The following is a 17,042-nucleotide window of genomic DNA, read 5'->3' on the forward strand; positions in this document are numbered from 1 at the left end:
AGGGTTTCAGTTTGTCCTTATTATTTAATAAAAAATTTACTGTTATGGAATGCAGGTTTGTAGTTGCCAGACTTTAACTTATTTGCAAGGTTGTCTGTAATGTTACCCATGTACGGGATTTTGCACCAGGCTTTGTAACAACTGAGGGATCACTGTTCGCCAGCTTACATAAGTATAATTTTATGTATTTTCTTTCTTTATAGTATATTACCTATCAGGACAGAGCTATCTCCATTTCTGGAAGCGATTTTTTAATGCTAAATAAGTGTCTTCTTGCACTAATTTCTGTACTAAGGTCCAAGAAATTTATAGAAGAGCCTCCCAGGTCCATTTATTGATATGTCTCTCCCCAAGATTTCCTGTGAGTCGAGGTGCAAATATGGCTGAACTAAGTTGTCTGAGGAGTTCCAAAATGTGTTTTTCCCATTTTAAATACACGTCAGTTCGGACACGTAAAATTTTGAAGTTTCCATCCTAGTTATTACTTCCTCACCACGTGTCACACTTACTAACCATGTGTTACATTGGTGGCTATGTTGAAAAATAGCTTCACGTTGTAGCTTCACAATTTTTTTCCTTGAATCACCTCCATCGAACACCAATACGGTGTGTAAATCTGCGTATGAAACCGAATAACGATAAGCCACTGTGTGACAAAGACTCAGTACTGTGCAAATGACGATTATGTTGATAGCATTAATCCCTTTATTTAATAAGAGCCCATCGCTTGTTTCTTTATATATATAGTCAGTAACGGTTTTTATGCGCGCTCTCTGATCTCCAGCTGTGGACTGTTCAGGTGGGTCGTTGTTGTTGTGGCCGTCAGTCCGAAGACTGGTTCGATGCAGTTCTCCTTGCTACTCTATATCGCCTCTTTATCAACCAATAACTATTGCAACCTACATTATCCTGTATCAGCTTACTGGATTCCTCTCTTGGTTTCCAGCTACAATTTTTACCCCCACACTTCCCTCCTGTACTAAATTCGTGATCCCTAGCTGTTTCATAATGTATCCTATCAATCAACCCCTTCTTCTAGTCAGCTTGTGCCACAGATTTATTTTTCCCCCAGTTCTGTTCAGTACCTCCTCATTAGATATATGATCTACGCATCTTATCTTCTGAAAATCTCATTCTGGAAACATCCCCCAGGCTGTGGCTAAGCCATGTCTCCGCAATATCCTTTCTTTCAGGACTGCTAGTTCTGCAAGGTTCGCAGTAGAGCTTATGTAAAGTTTGGAAGGTAGGAGACGAGGTACTGGCAGAAGTAAAGCTGTGAGTACCGGGCCTGAGTCGTGCTTCGGTAGCTCAGTTGGTAGAGCACTTGCCCGCGAAAGGCAAAGGTCCCGAGTTCGAGTCTCGGTCGGGCACACGTTTTTAATCTGCCAGGAAGTTTCATCTTCAGTTTTCTCCTATAACATCACATTTCATCAAAAGCTTGTATTCTCTTCTTGTCTAAACTATTCATCTTCCATATTTCACTTCCATACATGGCTACACTGATACTTAAATCTACATTCAGTGTTAACAAATTTCTCTTCTTCAGAAACGCTTTGCTTGCCACTGCGAGTCTAAATTTTATATTTTCTCTACTTCGACTATCATCCGTTATTTTGGTACGCAAATAACATAACTCAAAAAATGGTTCAGATGGCTCTAAGCACTGTGGGACCTTCTGAGGTCATCAGTGCCCTAGAACTTAGAACTACTTAAACCTAACTAACCTAAGGACATCACACACAACGATGCCCGAGGCAAGATTCGAACCCGCGACCGTAGCAGCAACGCGCTTCCGGACTGAAGCGCCTAGACCGTCTCGGCCACAGCGGACGGCAACATAACTCATCTACTGATTTGTGTAGGTCTTGTCACTCATAATCGCCTGCTTTATTTCGCCTACATTCCATTATCCTTCTTTTGCTTTTGTTGGTACCGGCCTTTCAGGGTACTGTCCATTCCATTCAGCTGTTCTTCTAGGTCCTTTGCTATCTCTGACAGAATTACGTCATCGGCACACCCCAGAGGTGTTATTTCTTTTCCCTGGACTTTAATTACTACGCCAAATTTAACTTTGTTTTGAATTAAAGTCCAGGTGGCAGCATCATTGTAAAAACCTTTTCTGTCTAATAATCAGCATTCTTGGCAAACTATGTTTTGTGAAGCTAATTTATGAAAATCATATATTTTGTTCCCGCAGAAATGACGATTCTATATGTTTGCCATTAACGGCCGTGTAGAAAGTTGGAATTGGATTTTTTAGCGGGTGAGACGATCGTGGGCCCGTCATGCACTATCGTTAAACATTTTCTGTTACTGTACCATGAACCTGACGTCACTCAAAACGAAGTTCAATTATAATTGTTTTAATACGTCAATATTGAGAATTCAAATAAGTTCCGCGTTCAAATGTCACTAAGCAATGACGGGAGACAATATTGCAAATTGGCCCGATTAAAATCCTTAATGCGACAGTAAAACGCATTAAAAGTGAACTAAAGTAGCTGCCTCAGTTTGACATTTATTTTCAGTTCCATTGCTTTTGAAGTGTGCCTACTTGACGTGATAATTATCTAAAGATGAATGCTTTACGTAAATTTTCTTTTTTCTTAGTCACAAACTTTGAATGTATATATGAAGGATGAAGCGTCGAATGAAAATTTGTGAATAGGTTGAGATTGGAACCGAGATCTTCTGCTCAGTAGGCAATAGGAATACCAAGTGACCTGAGGCGTAAATGGGAATGTGGATTGAGAAGACGGACGTGCTAGGCAGTAGCGCAAAAGCACTATGCAAGGGTGGTGTAGTTCGTATTCTGACCTTGGCACAAATTTTCAGTCAACGCTTCACTCTGAATACAAACATATCAGACATCTGCTACTTGAAAAGATCGCTGGAACCATATACTTTCATTTGCTTAAGGCACCTATGCCTGGTCTTAGGCAGGATCTCCCATATCGTTCGATGTTGTGTCGCTATTCCACTACAGTTGGAACGTCTCTGCAACGCTGTTCGAGTTAAGGGGTAATGCAAAGTGAGCTAAGGCGTGAATAGGAATTACGAGTGAGGAGAGAGGCGTGTTAGGATAGTCCTTGCTGCTGTGCAGAGACAGTGTGCCGGGGTGGCGAAGTGGTTAGCGCATTTGCCTAGTGATTGGGAGATCCGGATTCGAATCCCGCCCTTGGTATAAATTTTCATTCTACGCTTCAGTCTGCTGCATACATTATATATGTCTGAGACTTGAAAAAGTATCTGGAACCATGTAATTTCATTTGAGCAAACCTTAAAGACCAGTTTTAAGGTCAGTATTAAATTTAGGCGAGAGATATGCTGCGATATATCTGTGTCGCTTTGAAGTTTGGTGCAGTATTCAATACAGGTTGCTTGTTCTGCCATAACAATGTGTAACTTGCTTTTTGAGGTCCCACCGTGTTACAGGTTGCCCGTTTTAGGCACCTCTCCCTGTATCGCTCGGAGGTGTTCACTAGGACTGAGACACGAATGCGTTGCCACATAGCAGAGATGATTTGTTCCATATGAGGTGTTGACAGCCTGCGGTCCAGCACCTGTGATTGGCCGGCCACTTCCACTTCCGGCGGCTGCGGCCCGCGATCCTCGCCGGCAGCACAGCACAGCACACAGGACACGGCGCGCTGCTGCCGCAGCCACCGCCCCCTCCGTTTCGCAAGGCGTCGCTTTCCCGCGGGACGCCTGTCGCTGCCCGCCGGCCGCCTATTTAACGCGAGCCGCCGCCGGGCGCCGCAGTCCGCAGCCCGCGCCCTCACACGCAGACCCACGACCGCTCCCGGGATGCTGCGCCACGCCACCTCCACGGCTGCCGCCGTGGCGCTGATGTTCTTCTGGATCTTCGCAGTTTCCGACGGTAAGCGAGTGCCTCACTCTCTACCGTACCGGTAGCACATGTGATCCTTCTTGACTCTCACGGAGATGTGGCTTTTCCGCTTACCTCCAGTAAGGGCTTCAGTGGAAGTTCTATTATTTTCCATACTCTTTCCAGACCATGACAAACTTTTTCGTTAGTTGGTTGATTTGGGGGAGGGGACCAAACAGCGAAGTCATTGGCCCCATCGGATTAGGGAAGGATGGGAGAGGACGTCGGCCGTGCCCTTTCAAAGGAACCATTCCGGCATTTACCTGAAGCGATTTAGGGAAATCACGGAAAACCCAAATCAGGATGGCCGGCGCGTGTTTGAACTCCCCTCCTCCCGAATTCAAGTCCAATAAATTTCTTGAATGACATCAGTTTACCACAATAACTGTTACTCTTAGTACTGAACCATTCTATTACGACGGGGAGCTAAATAGTAATGCCTCCAAATTTTTTGTGTCAAAACTCTCACAGCGTTTTCAATAAAACGAACGTAATTATCATTTCACATATTTATTCATCATGTCTACAAATTTATTACCCTAGCACACATTTCTGCCTACGAGAGACCAGTTTGTTCATATCGTCACTGTAGAATGTTTAGCATTATTGACGGAGCCACAGCCTCATCTCTGTTTGCACCGCTTCCTCACTGTCCAAGTGAAGTCCTCGACGGTGTTCTTAGGTTTTGGAAATAGATGAATATCAGATGGGGCTAACTCGGGGACTGTATGGAGTATGATAAATTACAGTGAAACACAAGGCGTTGGATTGCTGCAGATGTCGCAACGTTCGTGTGTGGTCTGGCATTGTTATGTTGAAGGAGAGGTTCCTTCAAGTGTGGATGAACTCTTCACATTCGAAACTTGATTGTAGTACGTTGTTTGTCACACACCGGCATAGTTAAGTTACACATCGATATTTTCCACGCTGCAGTTCGGAGTCTTCTATCCCCAGAGCGCTGCAAACATGTAGACATGAACGCTAAGGATGTAGAATGTTAATAACGTTTGTTTTATTTAAAAAACTTGAAGAGTTCTGACATAAAAATTCCGAGGCACTACTTTTCAGCACGTCCTCCTATTTTATGTTGTTAACTAGTACGTTGTTTCGACTGTGTAACCATTCTAAATTATCTGCAAGACGTATGAACGGTAGCAAAATAAAAAGAATTATAAAAATTTTAAAAACTTTCTATAAAAAATTTTCTATATGTTATCTAAATCACATTTAACATTAAAAATTTTTACTAAGTAATGGCCAGTTTCGGTAGCTTAACTACCATCTTCAGATCAGACGTGGTATTATAAACGCAACTATCAGTGTAACACCGTTGTGTCGTAAAAACCTTTATATTCATCCATGCTATCAGTGACAGCAATTGAAACATAGAGCCTGTGCATCGTTCTAAAAAACTTTTATACAATGAAGCGTCTACGCAATTATTCCTTTGACTTCAAGTGCAGCTTACATGGCAAATCTCTATTTGCAGTTACTGATTGTAGCGTAAATAATTACATTAGCGTTTCGATAGACACATTTTTGTTTCAGCTGCTGTCACAGATAGCGTGGCGGTACGTAATAGATTTTACCTGACGGTTTTAAAATGAGATTGTCCTGGCTGATGCAACGGTGTTGTACATTGCTACTGCATTTATAACACTACGTGTGACCTGAATATGGTAGCTACGATACCGAAATTGGTCATCAGTTTGTAAAAATGTTTAATGTTAAATACGATTGAGACAATATATAGCACGAAAACCGCGAAAACATTCGCATGCCAAAATTTTTGTTGAGAAAAGCGGAATGACGACTGAGGCAGTTGGGGCCCCTCTTTCCTCTTAGTCTTTTGAAGAGTTACATATTCTCTCTTTTTTGAGCTCAAACATGAGCATTTTTCCACTGTTTCCCTTCTTTTTCCTGTTACAACAGGGTGTGCTGCCTGTATGAAACGAATTGTATAGGTCAATATAGTTTTCACGATTTATTTATGTACCTCGACCCATTTATATACTTTATATATAAACTATAAATATGAGGTTTACACAAAATCGTTTCCTTTACACTTTATTTCTGGGTTCTTTCCTCATAGTTTAGACTTCACTGGAAACTCCCAGCTTAAGATTTGTGTCCTACAAGGCTAAATGTTTTACTAGAAATATTTCACTGAATTTGCAATATGTCCAGTTTTGTATTAGCTTTTTCAGTCGCTTTACTTCTTTTTCAGAGATGTTAAGAGCCCTTTTAGTCCATTTTTTGTCATTGCATTATTAGGCGTATTTGCGTAGGCATAAAGTGCCCATTGAAAGGGACGGCGCGTTACGAAGTTTTATTGGTGAAAAAATGCTGACTAAGGACAAAGTTTGGTGACCTCAGAACCCTTGCGATGACCCTAGAACTCCTGCCATGTGTTCACTACGTCAGCTAAAACTACATTTACTCCTCAGACCGGGTACCATGTGCAAATTTTACGTGCAGAAGTACGGTTACTTTGAACTTCTGGATCTCGATAACGGATAATGATATCAAAAAAATATTTCAAAGTCCTCCAAGAGTTTGGTTTTAAGTAGATATAGTAAAAATTTCGACGATTTGCCGTTCACAGAAATTATATAAGTGGCTGTCCTCACTACTGGTAATTTTCGTACCCAAAATCAATGGTTCTTCAGATTTTCTAAAATGGGAAAATGGCTATTCTAGTTAATGTCTAATGAACGTACAGTTAAAACTTGAGCCATTTGCTCAATTTAGTTATTTAGTTAGTTAGTTATTTAGATAACTGCGGCCCACGGTGTGAAAACGCCTGTTTTCTTCGTAAGTACAGTAACTATGAGCCTCTGGATCTCGGTAACGGATAACGATATCGAAAACAGTTTAGAAGTTCACCAGGAACATCAGCTTAAGAACGTATTATAAATATTTCGACAATATCCTACGAATAACAATTATACGAATGGCCATTCCCACAACTGGTACTTTTCGTGTCCAAACAACATGGTTTTTCGGGGTTTTCTCAGAAACCACCCATAAGCAAATTGTGCTGTTACAAGCCGACTAAGGTCCACCCTAGACCACACCCACTGCAGAAGAACAACCAATTTGCTTAATTTTCCTGTGATGGGGGAAGTGTGTTATGTTTAAATTTTGATCCTGTGCAGTAGGATAGCTACAGTATGTCAATTCTTCCGATACGTATAGAAATGGTCTGAACACTTGACCACTGTGATCAATAGGAGCAGAGATATGACTCCCTGAAAAATCACAGTATCTCGCGCGGATTTTTGGAATATACAAGTAAATTGCACTGTCGTGCTTAGACCGGTTCAACGTGAGCTGGAGCGCACGTAGCGTACCAAAACATTCTTTTCTCGCCCTCAGTTACTTCAGTAAAAAGGCTTGAGAATCCTTGACTCCCACAAGACGTTCGTCACAATCTATCTTAACTTTGATTCTACTATTTCATCCAAATATTTCAATAGCGGTGCGCTACGAGTGAATTACGTTGGCTACAAGAACGTATAGTACGACCTTATTCGCAGAAGTTTCCGTGTTGCCACTTTCCATAAAGCGCCAACGTTCTTTGATGACAACCTAATTATAGGCACATTTCTCCTAGTTTACGAACCTTTCTTTATTACTCTCGTTCGACCAATACTAAGCAACGTCTACCTTGCCTTCCACTGATAACGACGATGCAGCCTAGAGAGGTTCAGACTTCCAGAGCTCGACGAGGACCAGGCAAATACTACATGGTCCAATCACATCGAAGTGACCACCGCCTAAATTCGACGTCAACGTGAAATAATCACTCACAGATGGCAGGTGGCAGCACAAGCAGTGGCAGATGTAAGGAGCATGTCGGGTGGGGGGTGGGGGGGTGGGGGGGTGGGGGTGGGGGTGGGGGGGGGGGGTCGCGGGAAACAGTGCAGTTGATGTCATAATAGGGAAACGGGCCGATTTATCTGACGTCCAAAAGGGAATGATCACTGGCTTTCCAAGGGTGGAAGCGTTTCCGAAACGGCCAAGTCTGTAAACAGTTCGCGTACCGCCGTGGTTAAAGCATGCATGGCAAAACGGCGCTATCGAAAATCGTCGCCGAGGCAACAGCGATGCACTTATGACCATGGACGACAGTGATGAACGACAGCTGTGGAGTTGTGTACCAGCGAATGGACAAGAAAATGTTGAGCAACTGACCACCCAGATGAACCAAGGACTACCACAAGTGTCTCCTTAACGACTGTTCAGCGAGCGTTACTGCGTACGGACTTCGCAGCGGGCGCCTGGTTCATGCACCCACGCTCACAGCTGTTCATCGGCGGCGAAGTCTGGAATTTGCACGCCAATACTGCAGCTAGTCGTCCACTGCGTCGCGACATATGGCTTTTTCAGGTGAAGCACGTTTTATGCCCCATCAGACATTTGCCCGTTGGCGCGCACGACGTAAAACATCTGAAAGCAAATCACCCTACAACAATCGTCGAAAGGGTCCATGTGGGAGGGTGCGTGTTATGGTCTGTGGAATGTTTCCGTGCCATTCCCTGGGTGATCTCGTCATTCTGGAAGGGACAATGGATCAACACAAGTATGGATCTATCCTTGGAGACCACATCAACCTCTACATGCAGTTTGTTTTTCCTCAGCACGTTGGCGTCTACCATTAGGACAGTCCAACAGGTCACACAGCTCGCAGTGCACATCTGTGTCTCGAACAGATTCAGAATGAGTTTGCAGTACTCCCCTGGTCAGCAAACTAAACAGTTTAAATCCAGTCGAGAATCTGTTGGACTGCCTCGATCGGGCTGTTCGTTCCATGGATCCTCAACCGAGAAACTTAGTGATGATGGCCACAGCACTGGAGACGGCATGTCTCCGCATCCCTGTCGGTAAGTTCCCTTGTGGTAAGTTCCTATGGGTCCAAACTGCTGAGGTCATCGGTCCCTATATTACTGAGACTTTTAACAGGTGGTCACATTAGTGTGACTGGACAGGTTGGAACCCAATCTGCTGAGTAGGTCCGCTCCATTTCAAATTTAATGAAGTAAGGAAAACCCCACTCTCTAAAATTAATCTTCTTGTAAACATTTTACAATATTTTAGAGGGACAACAGTTAGTTACGCCGATAGCTTTGTACAAGCTGATTCTCCCAAATGCTCCTCATTTTCTTCAAGACATGCCTTCCCAATGAATGTTCCGTCTACAATGCGTATCTGTAACCAGTCCTGAAGACAGTGGAGTAGACGGAACTTGAAATGTACGAGCTATTATTTCTGATTACTTGACATAGGGCGAATATTTTAAATGGGAGAAAACGCTTCAAAGCTTAGTAGTTGTTCCGGTGTTCCTACAAATACATCGGAGAAAATCCCGACGCTGTAGGTTACAAAGCCGCAAGGGAATCCAGGGATATAAGCGAACTGATGGAGTAAGCTTGAATAAATTTATTCCCGTTGCATTCTATTTCTACGCCATTCAGGAGGCTTGTTATGTGCAATTGAGAGAATATATCGACGGATAGGGCAAAAAAACACCATTTTTCAAAAACACGGTGCTTATTATCGCTGTTCTTTCGAGTGTCTCGATGGACAGAGGTCTTAGAGTGGAGCAGTGCACACTGAATTTTCTATTCTCGGCCAGCCGGATGGCAGGGCTTGTGATGCTACGATTCCAGCATGCGACAGTTTAAGGGTATGCATTGTAGATCGTCTAGAAATGTGTCCATAGGATGCATGTTACATGTTTTTTTCAAAATTTATGTGTAGTTTCTGGTATCCTTCCTTATCTCTTAAGTTTTAGTCTCCTTTCCATTATTCGCTTTCCCTCACAATTGTCATTATCTGACATATTAACTTAGATTTGTTCCCTGTGTGGTCATTTGGTGATATTTTTGCGGCATAATTAACCTTCTAATTGTGTGTAACAGTTTGTGTATGTGAAAGAGAGGTATTAGCAAGGTGACAGAATATTGCTCCGGGAGCAAGCGTGAATCAAGGGAAAAGTTGCAGAATACGTTTTATGTTAACTTTTAGCGTTTTTACTGACTCAATTGAGAAACTTCATTCTTAATCTACACCATTAGCTCACAGGCGCTGAAGGCTTCTTAGTTAAATGTCCAAACACAAAACCACCATCACCATTTCAAATGCGCCAAAAATCCAGTAACGCTAGAAACTGAGTCTTTAATATACTGAGGCAAGTGCAAGGAAGTAAAGTCGTTGTCAGCTTGGATGTTGCTTTTAATATTGCTGTCTTTCACTGCTCGTAGTCGGTGCCTGTGTCATACTTGCGAACAAATTTGACCAGACAGCAGTTGGATATCAGCGTTGAGTACTAAGCACAGAACGACTAGCCAGTCCTTCACACATACCTATAGACAGAGCTTGAAGTCGTGTTAAGTACCAATAAAAATATAGGAAAACCTGAAGATTTAGGTGAGTAACCTAGAAATATTAAGCCAGAGAAAAAACTTAAAGAAATGTGCCTTTCTTTAATTACTCACTTGTTTGCACTATTGTAGCTATTTATGAAAGATAGATCCCTTGCGGCAATTCAGACCATGGAGTAGTGACTGCAAACAGCGGAACTACTTCGAATCTTCTGCCATAAATGTCGCTCTCGGTACCGGTAATGTTTAACAACGTTTCGCCAAGTTTAGCTAACTCGAATCGCTGTCACTTCGGAAATAGCTCTATGTATTCAGCTATATTCATTCAAAAAAATATTAAACAACAACTACTACTACTCAAAATTAGACTTTTTTGTATTAATACAGATTATAAATAAACTAATCATACACTAAACTCATTGCGACTTGATGAGCATTCACCCGTATTAACCTGTGTTAAAAGATACTATCACAAATCGAGAAACTAATTAAGGATAATTAGGAAGAAAAGAGTTTTATGTTACAACTTGTTGATAGGACGCGTCGTGATGCATAAAGTAGTATCTAATTTGGTAATGGAAAGAAATACGGTGAGAAAAATTGTAGAGAGATCAAGGCCTGATTACACTAAACAGAGTCAAGAGCACACAGGTTGCGTTAGTAATGAAATGAAGAATGAAGTGCTGCATCAAATCAGTCTTGGTACAAAAATGGCTCTGAGCACTATGCGACTTAACTTCTGAGGTCATGAGTCGCCTAGAACTTAGAACTAATTAAACCTAACTAACCTAAGGACATCACACACATCCATGCCCGAGGCAGGATTCGAACCTGCGACCGTAGCGGTCGCTCGGCTCCAGACTGTAGCGCCTAGAACCGCACGGCCACTCCGGCCGGCAAATCAGTCTTATCAGTCTTCGAGCTGAAGATCACAGTGGCAACACAGTGGCACAACTTTGGTAATCAGATTCGGTGTACTTTATTTTTCTCCAGTTTCTCCTGTTATTTCAGTTTATCATTACTTGCACTATCGTAATTACTCGCACTGTACCAGGTCTTTTTTTTAAGGAAGTAATCATCTGCTAACCTTTTTCGTTCTTCTACATCTCGGTAAGTCAAAGCTTTCTCGTTGAACCGTAAGGAACATAGTTCCAGCACCTCGAAGTTAACCACTGTACACATCTGGTTTAATTTTTTCCAAACAAGACGGTAGCAAGCTGTATTTCTCACTGTCTCATCTTAATGCAGTTCTTAATGTTCTTGTCAATTAAATGCAAATCATAGTTCAGCGCGCTTAGTAAGTCTATTGCTTTTGATTTGGAATGAATATTGTCTGCGGAGTAACATAAATCAAATCTTCAGAGATGCACTGAGGCATTTTTTTCATTACTTTAGAGGTGCTTACAGACTTCCTATAACTATGAGATACAAACGCCGGAAGTGTTATATGACGGATTTCTCCCAGAAAGCGCCTTGTTTGCACAACGTGCCGAACAGAACACGACTGTGAATTGAGATACGATCTGGAGGCATCGCGTGGAAGCAGCGTTCGTGTCGCCAGGAACCCCAAAGTTCTTAATGAGTTTACGTGCGTGCGTGTGGGTCCTTGAGAGACAGCGGCGCTGTAACGACTGGCCGATACCATCCTCTGCGCGGCCGCCTCCCGGCTCCAGAGCATCAGCTGTTGGCAGCCGCATTCCTCAACCTCAGCGCTCCTGATGCATGCAGAACCTCTGGTCTGACAATGGTCTGGTTTTATCCTTTCTCGATGGCGCTTTCTTGTATAAGATATCCAGACTGATTTCATTACGTGTATTACATTCACCCCTTTCTCTAGTATTTATCACGTTCGCCCTCTTTCCCTGGAAACCGACCCTGGATATTACCCGCCATGGTTTTTATATCTGATATTATTAATTACATCTACATCTACATCCATACTCCGCAAGCCACCTGACGGTGTGTGGCGGAGGGTACCCTGAGTACCTCTATCGGTTCTCCCTTCTATTCCAGTCTCGTATTGTTCGTGGAAACAAAGATTGTCGGTATGCTTCTGTGTGGGCTCTAATCTCTCTGATTTTATCCTCATGGTCTCTTCGCGAGATATACGTAGGAGGGAGCAATATACTGCTTGACACTTCGGTGAAGGTATGTTCTCGAAACTTTAACAAAAGCCCGTACCGAGCTACTGAGCGTCTCTCCTGCAGAGTCTTCCACTGGAGTTTATCTATCATCTCCGTAACGCTTTCGCGATAACTAAATGATCCTGTAACGAAGCGCGCTGCTCTCCGTTGGATCTTCTCTATCTCTTCTATCAACCCTATCTGGTACGGATCCCACAATGCTGAGCAGTATTCAAGCAGTGGGTGAACAAGCGTACTGTAACCTACTTCCTTTGTTTTCGGATTGCATTTCCTTAGGATTCTTCCAATGAATCTCAGTCTGGCATCTGCTTTACCGACGATCAACTTTATATGGTCATTCCATTTTAAATCACTCCTAATGCGTACTCCCAGACAATTTATGGAATTAACTGCTTCCAGTTGCTGACCTGCTATTTTGTAGCTAAATGATAAGGGATCTATCTCTCTATGTATTCGCAGCACATTACACTTGTCTACATTGAAATTCTATTGCCATTCCCTGCACCATGCGTCAATTCGCTGCAGATCTTCCTGCATTTCAGTACAATTTTCCATTGCTACAACCTCTCGATACACCACAGCATCATCTGCAAAAAGCCTCAGTGAACTTCCGATGTCATCCACCAGATCATTAATGTATATTGTGAATAGCAACGGTCCTATGACACTCCCCTGCGGCACACCTGAAATCACTCTTACTTCGGAAGACTTCTCTCCACTGAGAATGGCATGCTGCGTTCTGTTATCTAGGAACTCCTCAATCCAATCACACAATTGGTCTGATAGTCTATATGCTCTTACTTCCTCTGTTCGACGTCCCTTCTTGAAAACGGGGATAATCCTTTGGAACGCTACGCTCTTCTAGAGACCTACGGTACACCGCTGCAAGAAGGGGGGCAAGCTCCTTCGCGTACTCTGTGTAAAATCGAACTGGTATCCCATCAGGTCCAGCGGCCTTTCCTCTATCGTCTATTTCGATATCTACCATTTTGTCATCTGTGCGACAATCTAGAGAAGGAACTACAGTGCAGTCTTCCTCTGTGAAACAGTTTTGGAAAAAGACATCTAGTATTTCGGCCTTTAGTCTGTCATCCTCTGTTTCAGTACCATTTTGGTCACAGAGTGTCTGGACATTTTGTTTAAAAGCTGATTAAAGAATATTATGCATTATGAATTAGACACCGTTTGCAACTCATCTGACTGACAAATGAAATACGCGTGAAATTAAAAGAATGATGAAGATAAATTTGAATACAAACACATCCATCGTTGCATAAGGAACGATTGTGCATGAATTGGACAAGTAGCAGTCAGTCAATAAGACAAATATTAGCGTAAGAGTCTGCCAGAAACTCACGAACAGATTCGTCCAAAATGGAGGGATAATTCGATGGAGACGTAAAATAACAGACCTTAGAATATTTTGTACATGTTAACCGTAGCTCGTGGTTTTAAATATGTCATCGAGTATTTGCGTCCTTCCTATGGGGCAGTGATTCCAAGAGAATACCGACATATGGCATGTACAAATCGTTAAATAATCTTGGATAGTTGAAGATAATCACAACATCTAGCACACAACAAAGGGAAATTTCAAAAATTTCAAGTAAATGGTGTTTAGCTTTGTCACAACCAGAATAATTCACTTTCGGCTAATGGAGTGTTTCGGACAATATTCTAGTAGATTTCATCAGAAATACTATTTCATTTTCGGGAAAACGGCTATATAATGCAGAGCTATCTGCCAAATTACGCACATGAAGGAATTTCTACAAAAGCTGAATACCGTCGGCTTTTAAAATTTTAGTTTCCAGTGGATTTTCATTCGACAGTGTCGTCACTTCTTCAAACAGTTTGCTGTTTTAGTCGTAAGATTATTATGTAAAAAGATACTTGAAAGATCTGTAAAAGTTTATATACCAACAAAATTTCCAAACTGTTACTGCCAATTTGAAACCAAGAAACAGATCAGCGGCCAACCAAACGACGTTAAACAGGGCATGGACGAAAATTTGGAAACACGAAAAACACAACACATTACCACGGATTGTTCGGTGTAAGAAAACCGTTGGGATTGAAAATAGCTTCCAGTCGTTTCGGATTAGATAAATATAGGTCCTATAGGGATTTCAAAGGATCTTGTACCATTCTTACTGTAAAATAGCCGGCCGGAGTGGCCGAGCGGTTGTAGGCGCTTCAGTCTGGAACCGCGCGACCGCTACGATCGCAGGTTCGAATATTGCCTCGCGCATGGATGTGTGTGATGTCCTTAGGTTAGTTAGGTTTAAGTAGTTCTACGTTCAAGGGGACTTATGACCTCAGCAGTTGAGCCCCATAGTGCTCAGAGCCATTTGAACCATTTTCTTGAACTGTAAAATAGAGGCGAGTTTAGGTAATGATGGTGGAGGTGAATAGCGATCACGTACTGAATAATATTGAGATGGGGTGACTTTGATGGCAAGGGGAGATGCGACAGTTCATCGTTATGCTCACGAAACCAGTCCTAGGTCATACGAGCTGTGTGCGTAGCGTCTCTGTGGTCTTGGAACACAGCGTCACCCGTGGGGGACAAATGTTGTACCACGTGGTGGACCTGACCAGCTAAAATAGTCACACAATCCTTGGCAGTAATTGCGACCTTCCTGAGTGAACATGGGACCCATAGAATAACACCAAACAGCTGTCCCAGTCATCACAAAAACGCCGGCAAGTTCCACTCTTGGCAACAAGCAGTCCGCACCCTAGGCTTTGGACAGCAGAAGCAGTATACAAACTCAGCCAGAAGTTAGAAAATATATGAAATATGTCTCGTCCGACCAAATGCCTTTTTCCCACTGCTCTGTAGCCCAGGTCTTGTGGCTTCGACACAAAGGTTTTCCTATTGCACGCAATTGGCATCAAAGATGAGTGGTTTTGGAATCCCAGCGCGCCCTACAGTTCCTTGCTTATGGAGCTCCCTTCGTGTTGTTTTGGTGCTGGTTCGAGAGTGCGACATTCAGTTCTGCAGTGACTTCTGCAGCTGTCGTCCTCTTATTTTTCGTCACAATCCTGTTCAATGACCTCCGTCAAAATCACTCAACACACACTTTCGTCCACGTTATGACTTAGCGAGTGAAACTTTGCCGCTTTCCTTGTATGTGGTATAAATCTTCGATAAGTTGCCTCTTGAAACGCCAGACATTTCAGCTATCTTGGTTACGGAAGCACCCAACATGCGAGCACTAACAATTTTCACACGTTCGAATTCACTTAGCTCCGACATAATGCACTCACAACTACACGGAACGCAGTTTTGACCACAACTGACACATGCAACATATTGAGAACATCCGTTCGTGATCAAATAAAACAGTGCAACCTGCAAACTTGGCTAGCGTCTACATTTATGTTCAAGCATGCATTTCTTGCGTGTTTTCATCTATTTCTCCAATATCTGTAAGTGGTGGTGACGACACATTTTTTGTAAGCCCGCCAAAGCTTTAAACAATTATGTGAATCATAAAATTCTACTAACGAAACTAAACCAATATAGCACTGAAGACATTCACCTTGCATGGAAGGAGTCGTATCAGTAGAAAACAGTGAACCAAATTAATAAATGATAACACAGGAATAAGGCTAAATTCTGCGTGTGGTAACAGTAAATCTGGAGGTCCACAGGGCTCGGTGCTGTAGATACGCCTCTTCTTTACCCACATAAATAATTTACCAAAGACTTTGCAAGTTGTAAAAACTGTGATGTTTACTAATAACACTAATATACTGATAAAATGCCCAAATACTACACCAAATGCGACCAGTTTTACAACTTGGTCATTCGAAATAATTCAATACTTCACCATACAAAAACTCACGTTATTCAGTTCCAAACAAAACAATATGACGTACAGGTACCAGAAGTAGGTGTCTAGGTGGATAATAAGCTTAGGTGGAACCAGGCATATGGATAATTTAATCTAAAAGCCCAGTCCTACCTACTATTTGTTCACAACGCTCTGAATCTGTGCTCCCTAGCTCTGCATCGGCATAAATTAATAGAAGTCGGTCGACTTTGTCCCACTGATGTTTTGTGTCAAGCCGCTGCCAACTGTGGCGATCATACAATAAAGTATCCCAGTGTACCGTATCCATTAGGAAATGAATGTCATGACGTCCCGTCCGGAGCCAAACCAGTAACCACATGTGTAGTGCCATGACGGTATCGCGGCTTCCCCCCCCCCCCCCCCTGCCGCACTGTCTCGTCCTCCTTGGCTACCAGGTGGGCGGAGTTTGCATCGTCCGATCCCTGCCCTGTCCCTGCCCTGCACCCTCCCCGTCCTAAGAATCCGTTCAGGACGCTGTCAACATACTCAGTTTTTCACTTGGTAATATTTCTCATTGTGTCGACTTGCAGATGGAATCGCTAGCATACTTGCCAAACTTTTATTCAAAACTGCCCTATGACATAATCTTCTGGTGCAGATCAGTTAAGGTCAAAAAATTATTTATGGTATAGATCTGTGCTTACATTTATGTCCCAATACATACACTCTATAACGCGACTTGCTTTTACTCTGCTGGTCCTACAAACCGCAGTCGGTTTTTGATCTCATGAAGTAACCTCCTAGTCAACGTTCTGTCCTT

General features: G+C 42.6%; 1 protein-coding gene across 1 annotated transcript in view; it reads left to right on the plus strand.

Moving 5' to 3' along the window:
- Positions 1–3,755: 3,755 nt before the first annotated feature.
- The window catches only part of LOC126251711 (protein yellow-like), a 119,411-nt gene continuing 106,124 nt past the window's right edge, over positions 3,756–17,042 (plus strand). Inside the window, exon 1 of the mRNA XM_049952305.1 lies at positions 3,756–3,880. Coding sequence (XP_049808262.1) covers positions 3,808–3,880 — 73 coding nt within the window. The 5' untranslated portion in view covers positions 3,756–3,807. The remainder of the gene's footprint in view (positions 3,881–17,042) is intronic.

This window comes from Schistocerca nitens, chromosome 4, assembly GCF_023898315.1.
Source record: "Schistocerca nitens isolate TAMUIC-IGC-003100 chromosome 4, iqSchNite1.1, whole genome shotgun sequence".
NCBI lineage: Eukaryota > Metazoa > Arthropoda > Insecta > Orthoptera > Acrididae > Schistocerca > Schistocerca nitens.